The 13,653-nt window shown below is 33.7% G+C and overlaps 3 protein-coding genes across 3 annotated transcripts; all 3 read right to left on the bottom strand.

Annotated features, from left to right (window-relative positions):
• Positions 1 to 1,817: 1,817 nt before the first annotated feature.
• On the bottom strand, positions 1,818 to 4,213 carry LOC116122404 (coiled-coil domain-containing protein 25-like). The gene is made up of 6 exons (XM_031408259.1): positions 3,986 to 4,213; positions 3,775 to 3,902; positions 3,423 to 3,526; positions 3,158 to 3,245; positions 2,901 to 2,962; positions 1,818 to 2,131 (listed from the first exon to the last, which is right to left on the bottom strand). The coding sequence occupies exons 1-6, from the start codon at positions 4,096 to 4,098 to the stop codon at positions 1,979 to 1,981; spliced, it is 648 nt and encodes a 215-aa protein (XP_031264119.1). The 5' UTR covers positions 4,099 to 4,213; the 3' UTR covers positions 1,818 to 1,978.
• Positions 4,214 to 5,202: 989 nt separating this feature from the next.
• On the bottom strand, positions 5,203 to 6,334 carry LOC116122401 (sulfite exporter TauE/SafE family protein 3-like). The gene is made up of 5 exons (XM_031408255.1): positions 6,313 to 6,334; positions 5,929 to 5,963; positions 5,731 to 5,824; positions 5,483 to 5,623; positions 5,203 to 5,397 (listed from the first exon to the last, which is right to left on the bottom strand). Exons 1-5 carry the CDS (start codon positions 6,332 to 6,334, stop codon positions 5,312 to 5,314), a joined length of 378 nt encoding a protein of 125 aa, XP_031264115.1. The 3' UTR covers positions 5,203 to 5,311.
• Positions 6,335 to 6,600: 266 nt separating this feature from the next.
• LOC116122400 (sulfite exporter TauE/SafE family protein 3-like) lies at positions 6,601 to 9,334 on the bottom strand. The gene is made up of 12 exons (XM_031408254.1): positions 9,002 to 9,334; positions 8,745 to 8,904; positions 8,456 to 8,656; positions 8,266 to 8,386; positions 8,181 to 8,202; positions 8,044 to 8,074; positions 7,847 to 7,932; positions 7,687 to 7,773; positions 7,327 to 7,599; positions 7,129 to 7,222; positions 6,881 to 7,021; positions 6,601 to 6,795 (listed from the first exon to the last, which is right to left on the bottom strand). Exons 1-12 carry the CDS (start codon positions 9,221 to 9,223, stop codon positions 6,710 to 6,712), a joined length of 1,524 nt encoding a protein of 507 aa, XP_031264114.1. The 5' UTR covers positions 9,224 to 9,334; the 3' UTR covers positions 6,601 to 6,709.
• Positions 9,335 to 13,653: the final 4,319 nt, after the last annotated feature.

Raw genomic sequence — 13,653 nt, 5'->3', positions numbered from 1 at the left:
CTATATTTTTTATACTTTTCACTTAATAAACAGTTATCAGAAATCACTAGGCTTATAGTCGGATGATAAAACCTTAACCATCTGGATAGATTAGCTAGAGGTCTTGTTACCTAATCCATTGGACTTATAGAGTGTTCAATAGGTCTTTGAGAATTAAACCCTGATTATCAAAAAGTTATTTGAATGATTTGTTTAAATTGTGTTGACAACATTATTCTTGTATATTGTTTATAATTATATTCCTATCCATTTACATAATTTTTTTTTTTTCAATGTTCTTCTTGTAGGCCAACATTTTATACTCCAAAGTTTTCATATATTTTTCTCTACTTCAGAGTTTATGTTTTTATTATCATTGAACTCATTAATCAAGTATTTTAGTCCAACTAAGTTTTACTATCCTTGTATTTACTTTTTCTTTTTTTTTTAGCCAGGATGTTAATATGTTTGATTTTTTAAAAAAATTTTTTTTTTTTAGTATTAAATCAGTCGGAAAAAATGCAAATATTGATTTTGATATAATTTAGTTTATATTTTTCAACTTATTAATTTAATTTAAAACTTGTTTAAGTAATATATAATTTAATATCAAATGGGCATATATGTCAAAATGATAATTTTAAGACATTTTTATGGACAAAAACAAATAATTTAACACTTAAAAAAAAAAAAAAAAAAAAATCATGTAGATTTAACTATTCAGTTCATAAACCAATTCAGTCTAATTCAGTTTTCAGATAGAAAAACAAACACCACTATGTTTTTCTTCTAGTCTGCATTTCAATCACATAATTCAAATATTTAAGTAAAACCAAATTTTATCATTGTAAAAAATAAATAAATCTCATCAAATAGTAAATTACAATGAGATTAGTTCTTTTAATTTAAAATTTCGACTTAAATAGTTTACATAAATTTTCAAACATGGATTCAATAAAATCCAACACTATAAGAATTACTTAAGTAGCAAACAAAATAACTACCTCCAAACTGTTTCTCACATCTATTAGTTCCTCAAATATCTACTGCAGAAAATTTAAGTTATAAGATCTCGGCCCAGTTACTATCAATTTACATTATCATTTAGGGTATAAGAGTATTCATCATTATCAATTTAACTTATCGTTTAGGGTAAAGTATTTCTTCATGTAATCTCGTTGAAACCACAGTCAAAACACACACAATAATAATGCAAAAAAGTAAAGAAGACAATGGATTTACCGTGATTCGTTCCAATAAAGGAACTATATCCAACCTTCAAATAAAATAATTTTATTAAATTTCAGAAATCTACAGAATACAATAATCTTAAAATATGAACAATTCACTCTTGTTCTCTGTTTCTCACTATCTAGGTTTTTCACTATTACAAAATACATATAATAGAAAACATAACCGCAGTTGGGCTTTACCCGATATGCGTCGGCATAAGCCAATAATCCGTCATGGCCATGTGAAGCATGAACCATATTCAACAATCTAACTGAAAACAAAAAACATATAATCGTTAATGCTTATAATTTGTTCTCCAATGGTTTCCAATGAACAAAATGCTTAAATTTTGTCATACAACCATGCACACCAACTAGTAATTAAGTACAAATGAAACAAACTGCAGGATCAGTTTCCTTATAGAATTTGATTACAGAAACAATTTTTTTAGTGGGCGATTACAGAAACACATGCTATCAATCATTAACCATGAATAAAAGATGCAAATCATGTTTCACAATATCATCCAAGTACAACAAATGGTCTATTTTTAAGTAAAGTTCACCTCCCCTCAATGATCCCATTTCTTCAGGTTGTGCATATCTTTTTGTTACTAGCACCCTATGAGTTCCACATTTAGGACCGAGGTGATTTATTCACAAGGGAAAATAACTGAAGGCCTAGCATCACATTCTGAATGGAAAATTCCATCTTTCTATGGCAGTAAGTTTTCCTGCTCTTACGAAGCAGTTTGACACTCGTGTGCTTACATAAAGTCCTCTTCCAGTTCCTGCAAGGACTTACTTTCTGAAGCAATCTGTTTGTTAGATGTCATCTTGTCGGACACCATCAATCCCTTGTAGCTCCTTATCTCTGCCTGTCTCTCCTTTTCAAGCCTTTCCATCTCCTCACGCCGTTTCTGCAAACAGATATGTAAAGAGATTTTTATTAAAAAATTACAGATAGATAGATAGATAATATATGGATGCAAGATTCAATGGACATAGAGTTCTGACTGAATATCAAGAACTAAAGATATCATAAACCAAGAACTGTCTATACTGAATATCAAGGACTAAGGATATCGTAAACCAAGAACCTTCTATATTACTAAACCAGATATGTCAATATAACCGTACAAGGTAATGCACTTTACATATTTTGGTCACAGATATGGGAGCTAAGAATATAGGAAATGCTTACCAGCATAACTTCTGTAACTAGTTCCCAGACCATGAGCACATAGATACATCATTTAAAAAAGTAAAATAGGATTTCAAGTTCATTAAATAAAAGGAATAGCATCTGGTATTAACTCACCCATATTACAGAACAAAGATGGAAATTTGCCATTTACATAACTAAAAGTCTAAAGCCATGACAACACAGATATTTTATTTATATTTTTACTTCCTCAGACTTTTTTCCTGAAAATCACTCCCAATGTATCATCTCACTCTGCCTGATTAAAACCATGTAATTTGACAACCCACCCCAACCCCCAAACTCACCCTACCCATCTTCCCCCAAACTCATCCTAGCTATCTTCCGTTCCAAGCAAAGGAACACATAAACGAGACAGAAGAGAAGGAAAAAGACGTCCATAGTTTTCATATTAGAATTTGGAATCTTCACAACATCAAGATTAATTACTAATTAATAAGGAGAGTGCAAGTTATAAAACTCACTTTATCTCTCAGCTGGAGTTTCCTCTCAGCTCTTTCTGCGGCATTTGCTGATTCTCGCTCAGCTGCAGGAATGTAACAAAAGGAAAATGACCATGAGCAAAAAGAAAAAAGATGCAGAAGAACTAAATTCGTGAACAATATAAGAAAAATTGAGAACATTAAACCAAAGTACTAAGCATGAATTCCTTCAAGATGGAATAACAGAATATTACTATTTAAGAAACCATTTGATAAACAACGAAGTGTATAGAAGTTACCTTTTAAATCAGGTTTCCTTTCCACTTTTGTTTTGTTCAATCTATTAACTACCTCATTTATCCGCTTTTCCACCCTCACAGTGCGAACCTAAATTGAGCATCAAAACCACGCAAAAATCCGTCACTCACAATCAAGTTCAACCCAACAAACACAATCAAGTTTCAAAGCTTGCAACTCATAGAAAATACAAGCACAAACAAGTCTCAAAGCTTGCAAATGATAGAAAATACAAGCACATAAACCAGAAAAAACAAAGGATGTTACCATTTTTGAATTGTGGAAACCAACTTGGCCAACATCCATGGAAGCAGTTTTCTTTAAATTGGACCATGGAGTGTAAACAACATCAATATTATTCACCTTGTTGCCTGCCACATAATGAAACGGATTACAATGCCTCAATGCTTACAATTACATATCATATTTCTTTCAATAACAGATTTCTCAAAAGTTATCGAGACATATATACCCAAATCAAACACAGAAATCAATAAATATTTTATCACTTCATTCTAGCCTTATATAATCATCAGAAACGTAATATGAAAAAACAATCACATAAAACAAAATCATAATTGATTGAATTATAAGATGAATCAGCCTAGAAAGATTATACCTTGAATGGAATTCGCTTTGACAAGCTGAGCACAATCTTCCAAAACACCTTCACTTATATCATCAATAGTCTGACCCTTGTGCAATCTTAAATAAACATGAGCTGAAGACATTTTATCCACATGAAACCTGCAAAAAGAGATAATTAAAATTCATAATTGATTGATAAATTAGGTTAATTTGAATGTAAAATTAGGGATTTAAAGAAGTACCAAACGTCTTCGGGGAAACCGTATTTGATGAGTTCTTCGTTCTCGTACTTGTCGAGACCCATGAAGATGGTGTAATCGCCAGCCTCTGGTCGGGCTTTGAAGTAAAACACCATCTTGTTCCTTGTTTGCCCCTTTCGATTGAGACCAGAGACTTTGATATAAAAAAATTCCCTTTTAAAAGTCTTCCTCTGATCGGCGATAGATAATGAGTCTTCTGTTTTTTAGGTTTTGGTGTTTGGATACGAGATTCCTACTTTCCCAGGATGCAGTTAGCTTATTCTATACGCTGCTTAGTTTATGCCTTGTATTTCATGGTAAAAGTAACTTTTGGTTTCCCATTTCAATCTTTCGTGGCTGTAGGCCCTACATATCAACACCATGGGCCTAACCAAGTTACAAAGTCATGGTCCAACTTTTTTGACAATAAATTCTAATCTTTTTCTTCCCAAAACTGAATATCATGAAAAATATTTGTCCACACATGCTTAATAAAATATTGTATTATAAATATAGAATAATATTTCCTATACAAACTTTTACCTATATGTTTTAAGATACCATCTCATCAATTCTTAAACCATTAAATTTTAGTGGTTTGTAGCATACAAACGGCTTTTTTCCGCTTAAATAATGATTTAATGACAGTTTTTTACCTATATATTTTTAAAATACCATTTTATTATATAAATTTATTTTCTGTTTTCGATTCTAGTATCGTTGTGACACCATACCATCACTGTTCTCTTTTTCAATCATCACTGACCAAAACCTCCAAAACTCCACTTCCACCGACTCTTTTAATCGTTGGTAATCGAGTGATTAGGGTTTGTATAACAGCCCCTCCCAAGTCAAATTCTAATCAATCTCAAACACCAAAAACCAACTTTCCACTACCACAAGATTCATCAGTTTCTCCTCTTCAAAAGTCGTAATAATCTGGATCGAGTTTATTTTTTGTTTGTTACCAGAATATAAATTTGAATAGTAAAATAGTATTTTAAAAGTTTGTGAATAGAAAATTGTCATTAAACCATTATTTGGGTGAAAAAAAGTCGTCAACTCTTATAATAACATAATTTATTACAATTTACAATATTTAATTATATCCTTTTTACTTCATAAAAATATGTTCTGTATTATTAACATAATAGTGAACAGAGTAGCTTGGTCATGTGTCTAAACTTAAAAACAATTATAAATAGTAATCAGACATTTAATTAATTAATAAAAAGCTTATAATTTATAAATAATCAAATCCTGTCGCGGTATGATCAATCTAAAATAAACCATGCTCCATGGAGAAGGTCCAAATAAGAGGACTACAAATTAGGCATTGTATTTGCAGAGATTCTCAAATCCCATATATTCACCATGCTCAATTTTCCCAATCATGTCTGATAATCCAACCCCACCTGCCAAACACAAGGAGATCGATAAACTGGATAAATTAAACAACGAATTTGAATTAAATAATTGAGCAGAATAATATTTGCTCACCCAGTGATAATGCACTGACAAAGATTGTGAAGGCAAGAACAAAGATTATCAGAGACGCCCTTCCTGTTATAGTGATCAACTTGGTAATGATGTATTGCCCTATAAAAGCAGCAATAAGAGCCACCACAATGAAGTATAGAGCTGCCAACCAAATAATTTGCAATTTACGTCATTTTGGCTAGATTCAAAGATGTATAACCAGAGTTTTTTCATGGTAAATTCTGTATATTAATTCCAATGTAACTTACCATACGGGACTGGAAAACGATTCAGAAGGTAGAATTCTACGACAGACATTGATGATGAGAAGGTCATTCCAAAGGTGGCTGTGGCACTTGCAACCTGCATCATCAAAATTTTGTAATTTAATTAGATCTAACGCTTTCTGTCTGCGAACAAGCTTGCGATCGAGTTGATGAGCAATGAAGAGTAGAATTAATGGTGACCTGAGGAGGTATTCCNATATGTTTTAAGATACCATCTCATCAATTCTTAAACCATTAAATTTTAGTGGTTTGTAGCATATATCTCTAGTTATAATAAGACTAAATGACTTTTTTTCACTCAAATAATAGTTTAACGATATTTTTTTATCCATAGATTTTTAAAATACCATTTTATTATCCAAATTTATATTCCGTATTCGATTCTAATATCGTTGCAACACCACACTACCACCATTCTCTTCTCTGATCATCACTCACTAAAACCCTACTCCCAGTCTCCCACCAACTCCTTCAATCGGCGATAATCAAGTGATTAGTATTTGCACGGCAATCCCTCCCAAGTCAAATTCTAACAATCTCAAGTCTCAACGACCAAAAACCAACTTTCTACTATCACAAGATTCATCGGTCTCTCCTCTTCAAAAGTCCTAACAGCTTTGACCGAGTTTTTTTTGTTTGCTACTAGAATATAAATTTAGATAGTAAAATGGTATTTTAAAAGTTTGTGAGTAGAAAATTGTTATTAAACCATTATTACAATTTACAATATATAAACTATATCCTCTTTACTTCATAAAAATATGTTCTGTATTATTAACATAATAGTGAACAGAGTAGCTTGGTCATGTGTCTAAACTTAAAAACAATTATAAATAGTAATCAGACATTTAATTAATTAATAAAAAGCTTATAATTTATAAATAATCAAATCCTGTCGCGGTATGATCAATCTAAAATAAACCATGCTCCATGGAGAAGGTCCAAATAAGAGGACTACAAATTAGGCATTGTATTTGCAGAGATTCTCAAATCCCATATATTCACCATGCTCAATTTTCCCAATCATGTCTGATAATCCAACCCCACCTGCCAAACACAAGGAGATCGATAAACTGGATAAATTAAACAACGAATTTGAATTAAATAATTGAGCAGAATAATATTTGCTCACCCAGTGATAATGCACTGACAAAGATTGTGAAGGCAAGAACAAAGATTATCAGAGACGCCCTTCCTGTTATAGTGATCAACTTGGTAATGATGTATTGCCCTATAAAAGCAGCAATAAGAGCCACCACAATGAAGTATAGAGCTGCCAACCAAATAATTTGCAATTTACGTCATTTTGGCTAGATTCAAAGATGTATAACCAGAGTTTTTTCATGGTAAATTCTGTATATTAATTCCAATGTAACTTACCATACGGGACTGGAAAACGATTCAGAAGGTAGAATTCTACGACAGACATTGATGATGAGAAGGTCATTCCAAAGGTGGCTGTGGCACTTGCAACCTGCATCATCAAAATTTTGTAATTTAATTAGATCTAACGCTTTCTGTCTGCGAACAAGCTTGCGATCGAGTTGATGAGCAATGAAGAGTAGAATTAATGGTGACCTGAGGAGGTATTCCCAGCTCCAAAAACAGGGGACCCATGATGAATCCTCCGCCTATTCCAAGTAAACCACCGACTAATCCGGCTACCATCCCACAGGCACACCACTGACCCAGTTGATAAACTCCCCAGTTTTTGCCATCATCACCCTTTGATGCAATAACTCTCCGTCCCTTATACAACCCAATTGCCTCATACAGAAACACTCCAACAGAAGCTGGGATTTGCAACAAGTTCAATACCCAGTATCCTGAGGAACATGTAGCTGTGTAGTTCTGTTACCAACGTATACCTCATGTGAAGAGTTAACACTAATTAAACAAGCCATTTTCATAATAGCCAGCAGATAAAAATAAAATAACCTTGGCAATCTGCAGTGCTAGGTATGCAACCCAAACAAAAGTGAGAAGTCCAAGTTCTTTCCAGCGAATGTTTTCAAGAACAGTAACCTGCAGAGGACCAGTTGTAAATATAAGAATATTGGTTGATCTAAATTTATTTACATATATATACCAAACCAACCTCTGGGTTCTTGGTGAACTTCTGAGGATCGGTGCTTGAGCCACCAAGAAGTGGCTTGTAATCCGCGCCTTCATCAGCACTGGTACCTGATCACGGATTCCCAGATAAATTACAAAGAAACATAATTGCTATGACTTCATGAATTAACTACTGTATTGTACCATTATAAAATTAATGGAAGCAGTTGATGAACTCACCAGCACTCGCTTCCAAACGCTTAGTCGCGTCCTAAAATGTTGGAATAAGATAATAGAATCAATTAGCCATATTCGTATTGTCAGCACATAAAGCTCTCAAGCTCCACACAAAGCATTAGTCAAGAAGGATACTTCACATGAAAATGTGAGCATTTATTCCTTATATATAGTGGACTTACTTTATACTACTGTATTGAAATTCTCAGAACATATTAAGCTTACAACAGAAATTCGGTGAGAGAGAAATAAACGACTTCATCTCTTTCAATACACGTTACCTCTGTTAATCTGGTTTCAGTTTTCCATGTATCAAGACCCTTGAAGAATGCCTTTATTGAAGTGACTGCAATTAATAACCAATATTAAAAGGGCTAAAGGAAGACTGCAAAAACTTATTAATCTTTATAATTACCTATACATAGAATAATTAGCAGAACCGTGACCATCCAATCGGCAAAAATCACGTTAAGAGAAACTCCAATGCTAATGCCAAGCATGAGCACCGGTTGAATAATCAGCACCAAATCATAGTCAATGATGGGCATATCAAGAGTTGGATGCCGTAGCTTAAGGTTATAGTACACAGTTGAAACTGCTGCACCCATTATCATACCTGAAAAAACACAAAGACAGACCATTGTAGTTAATGTTTCAAGATCCAAATTTTAACTGTCATATAATTTACTCTTATAACAACTTACATTTTGATATGGCTGTGGCTGATTTTGGATCAAACCCAATAATCAGACTGAGCATGGGAACAAAAATGCCACCCCCACCAACACCACCTACGCTTCCAAAGGCAGCCCCAAAGATTCCAATTGCACTACCAACCACAATTCTCCAACCAAACTCCATTTCCTACATTTATAATGATAGCCAATCGAAAATTAAATTAAGAACAGTACTAAAGGGCTTCATGGGGGAAAGTAAAAGAGAACGTTCGTGTATAACTTACCGGCCAAACATGTTGATAGCCAGATTGGTTGGGTTGCCATAAGAAATTCATAGCAGCGAGAAGGTTGTTAGATTGAGTGTGTATTGATGATGATGCATTGGATACTAAGGCTTCATGTTTAATGCGTCTTTGAGCAGAAACGTATGTTGAAGCCAACAGAAAGACGATCAAAATCCTAAATATAAATCTCATAGTTAGCCAGTTTTGTCCTAAGTCAGCCATTACAGCCCAAGAAATGAACCACTCTAGTATAATGAGGCTGTGTGCTGTGCACCACAGAGAGAGAATCTTCTACAGTGAATGTAAAAGAAACACACACACACACACACACAAACACAGAAAAAACTCGTCAAAAAGGAAGATAAATAAAGATTACTACAGTTCCACAGGCATACCTCAACAGTCGTTCAGAAGAAAAAAGTTTTTCTTTTAACATGTTTTCCTCAAGTTATTTATTTATTAGAAACAAGACAAACTTGTAATGAGACGCATTATACCTGTATAATTTGTGGCCTGACTTTTTCTTTTTTCAATTAATTTGAATTTATTGATCAATTCCCAGTTTCAGACTAACCGAACCTCTGTTTTCTTTCTCTTCAATTTCTTGGAAAATACTCTTATCACCTAACGTTTAAATTAAAAAAAAAAAAAAAAAAAAGGCGAATGTAAAAGTGCTTTTGTAGTTGTTGTTGTTGTCACTTGTTTGAGACGCTTTCAAAGGTTCTTAGGCATTTGTCGTTTGGTTGCACGTCTCATCCTGATCCTGTAGATTCACAAAATAAAGGAGACGAACAAATTATTGAACACGATTAGTCCTCTTGTGCCAAAATATACACAAATGTCATAACCACTAATAAGAATCAATAAGCACTTAAAGATAAGGGTGGTATTGATGGTAAAAACTCAAACCGTCTCTAAAACATATTTTATATCAATTTTATCTCATTTTAAGATAAGGATTAAGGAATGGTCCTTACATGTCAAGACAATTTATAAAAACACTTATTACATTGACCTCAAAAGTATAAATAGGCACCTCTAGAGCTAGGCATTTGCCACCGGGTCCAAAAACTCAGTCTTAGGACAGGTTCTTGAGAGGACCGATCCTAGCAGGCCTAGTCCCAAAACTGGATCAAGCCTAAGAAGGAGGGCTCGGTCCCTCCACTGGGCCCTCCTCCAAGGCCCGGGCCTGGGACTGTTCCTAAGCTGAGCCTAAACCCTTTTGCTTTATTTTTTAGCCCTTGGATAATTACATAAAACCCCTTATAAATTTTGAAATAAACAGAACTATAAGAGTTAAAATGAAATTTTATAAAAAAATTTGCATTTATGCCATTTAATAACCGTTGGCAATAGCCGACAGTGAGGGGGAGAACGTTTATTTTTTTGACATTCACACCACTCCACAACAACCCCCCCCCCCCCCCCCCCAAAAAAAAAAAAAAAAACTACATTATAAATATCCCTTAAATTTCTCTTTTTTTTCCACATCACTCAATCTCTCATTCTCTCAATCTCTATACTCTATACTCCAAATCTCTAATCAAATTCTCATTCAATTTATATTTATACTTTATTCATATTATAATTTATATATTTATATTATTCAATTTTTCTATTTTTCAATATCAACTCTTATTCAAATTATTATTTAATTTTTTTCATTTTAATTATTTATTATTTTATCATAAATTCATAATGGATTCCCAAAACGATGCATTCGGAGGATCATCCCCAAATGAGTTTTATGTTCCATCCACCGAAGAAATGGAAGGGTTTAATCCATTTTAACCATTTCCTCTAGAGGCAGCAACTGCAATTCAACAACCACATTCGGCCGAGACAAGGTGCAACCAAACACAAGCGAGCTGTGACTCAATGGGCACGGGCATAGCCCAACCCCCTTGATCGTCAAAGAGGGTCGTGTCTGATGTATGACGACACTTCACCAAATCAAAACGCCCAAAGACAAATGGGGAGGAGGAAGAATCGTGTGGGGTATGTAATTACTGTGGAACCATTATTGGCGCTAAGAATGGGACTTCGACGATGCGATGACACTTGGAGAAGAAGCACCCCCAAATAATGCAGTTGTCTGGTACATCTTCAACCGGATCAGGTAGGCAAATTCAAACTCAACTTAATTTTAATCCACAATCCTCAACTCTCTTAATATGACAATACAATGCACATGTTGCACGAGAAGAAATGGCAAAATTCATAGTTGCTACGGACTCTCCCATTTGTTTATCTAAAAATTCTTATTATATTCACATGATTAAAACTGCATTTTGTCCAACATATTCCCTTATTAGTAGAAGTAGAAGTACAATTAAAAGAGATATACTAAAATTTTATAACAAAATAAATAATAAACTTAAAAACGAATTTCAAAATTTTAGGAATATATATATTGCACTTACATCAGACATATGAGCTTGCAGATCAAAAACAGATTTGTTAACTGTCACAATACATTTCTTAGATCATAGTAGGGGTTTAAAACAAAAATTAATGGGTTTTAAACTATTATATGAAAAACATAGTGCTAACACTATTTATTTTACAATTCTTGAAGTTTTGCAAGAATATGTATTAATTGATAGAGTTGTAGCGCTAACGGTTGATAATGCAGCTTCTAACACTGCGACAATCTCTTTATTTGAAAAGAGATTGGATCCGCGTGGTGAAGGCAAATTTTTTCACCAGAGATATACTTGCCACATCATCAATTTGATTGTTAAAGCAGGTTTAGATGTTATACATTCGAAGATGGAGAGGGTGCACGCGGCTATCAGATTTATCGTCGACGGTAGCAATAAAAGATGGCAGGAGTACATCAAATATTGTAGCCAAGAGGACTCATCGGTTCGACCTTTGAAGTTATGTACGGACATGCCTATCCGTTGGAACTCCACCTACTTGATGTTGGAAAAAGTTTTGCCAACCGCAAGACAAATTACAGATTTCATCAACCGAAAGAACCATCCAGAGGAAGTTGTCAGCTATGATGATTAGGCGGTTTGTGAACTTTTTTATTCATTTCTTAAAAAAATTTATGATTCCACTAATACATTAAGTGTTATTTATTATCTAACTACTAATTTAGCGTTAGAATTTTACTTCAAATTTCTAAAACTTTTGCTAAATATAGATATAATGACATTTTAATGGAAATTGTTTTAAAGATAGAAGAAAAATACGAGAAATATTGGTTAGATGTTCCATTCTTACATGGATTAGGTCTTGTTGTGGATCCCAGGTTTAAATTACACGTAGTTAACTGTATAATTACTGAGATAGGCCAGCATTTAGGACATGATTATATGTCTTATTTGACTGACTTTAAGGCAAAATTGGAAAGCCTTTTTTCTTTATATCATAACAGGAACAATGGAAGTGGAAGTGGAACGTCTAGGAGAGACGATCAGGACCCTAATGAAGACCTCCATCAAGGATCGAGCATGTGGACGTATGTGGAACATGGCGGAAGTAGCAGCTCCAGCTCGTACATACATGGACCAAATGAGCTGAATCGCTACCTACAAATGGACATGTCCTACATGACGATGAAGGAGAAACGTGAGATGGATTTGCTTCAATGGTGGAACTAACATCAAAGTCGATTCCCTATTGTAGCCCAAATGACACGTGACATTTTATCTGTGCCGGTTTCTACAATTGCATCCGAGTTAGCATTTTCAACGAGTGGTTGGATTGTTGAAGACAGAAGATGTTTTTTAACCGATGAAATGATTGAAGTGATAACGTGTTTATGGGATTGGACTCATGCAGAGAGAAGACTACAATAACACCCTGAAGATCCCGAACTATTCGAACTTTTTAGGAACACAGATTTTAATGATTTAAATATTGTTGATGATTGAGATGAATAATTTAATATAAAAAATTATTTAATTGTTTATTTGTGAAGCGTGAATATGTGAATATTACATTTATATTAAAATTAACCATTAATTTTTTTTTTAAATTAATTAAACTTTTAAAAACTTACTAATCTACCCTTGAAATTATTAAACCCCCCTATAGAATTTCATTTTTCCCTTAAAATATAAAAAAAGATAGGGGGAAAATAAAATTTTGCAAGCCCATAGGACCGGTCCGGGTCCTAAAATTGCCCATGAGCGACTGGTCCAAACGGGCCCAAGCCCGAGCCTGCTTGGGACCGGTCCTTGATCAGTTCTAGGCACCTGTCTTCATGAAAAGGGGAGGTTGGGCATATGTGAGTTGCATACACATTTAAGCTTTATGATTTTTCTTTGTAAACAAAGCATTTCTCTATTCTTTGTACGCCTTACAGGCAATATCAGAAAAATAGTCAGAGAATAATAAAATAACAATGGATGTAAGATTCGCTTTAAGTATCCGAACCACTATAAAAATCTCTCTTGCCAATCTTTTATTTTTGTTTCTGCAAATATATATGTTGATGCATGATTTTGGCACAAACTAAACACACATGTGAAATACTGAGTTTGTTAGTGTATATTAGTGTATGCCCTAGAAACCATTCGTGTTGTCGGTTTCAGAGCATTTTGTCTTGTATCTATATATATCATAAATAATAGAAGAAAGAGTTCTTCAATTCATATATGTAAATTGCTTCCTTTATTCAGTCATGCATTTAAAAT

This window comes from Pistacia vera, unplaced genomic scaffold, assembly GCF_008641045.1.
Source record: "Pistacia vera cultivar Batoury unplaced genomic scaffold, PisVer_v2 Contig1331, whole genome shotgun sequence".
NCBI lineage: Eukaryota > Viridiplantae > Streptophyta > Magnoliopsida > Sapindales > Anacardiaceae > Pistacia > Pistacia vera.
Note: the sequence above shows the minus strand (reverse complement) of the source record. Positions and strands in the feature narration are given on the sequence as shown.

Coding starts and splice junctions, on each gene's coding strand:
- LOC116122404 (XM_031408259.1), bottom strand. CDS start 4,098: ATGGTGTTTTACTTCAAAGCCCGACCAGAGGCTGGCGATTACACCATC. Junction 3,903..3,985: donor GGTTTCCCCGAAGACGTTTG/GTACTTCTTTAA, acceptor CTCTTTTTGCAG/GTTTCATGTGGATAAAATGT. Junction 3,527..3,774: donor CAAAGCGAATTCCATTCAAG/GTATAATCTTTC, acceptor ATTATGTGGCAG/GCAACAAGGTGAATAATATT.
- LOC116122400 (XM_031408254.1), bottom strand. CDS start 9,223: ATGGCTGACTTAGGACAAAACTGGCTAACTATGAGATTTATATTTAGG. Junction 7,933..8,043: donor GCGTTTGGAAGCGAGTGCTG/GTGAGTTCATCA, acceptor ATCCGTGATCAG/GTACCAGTGCTGATGAAGGC. Junction 7,022..7,128: donor TCGTTTTCCAGTCCCGTATG/GTAAGTTACATT, acceptor TTTGGTTGGCAG/CTCTATACTTCATTGTGGTG.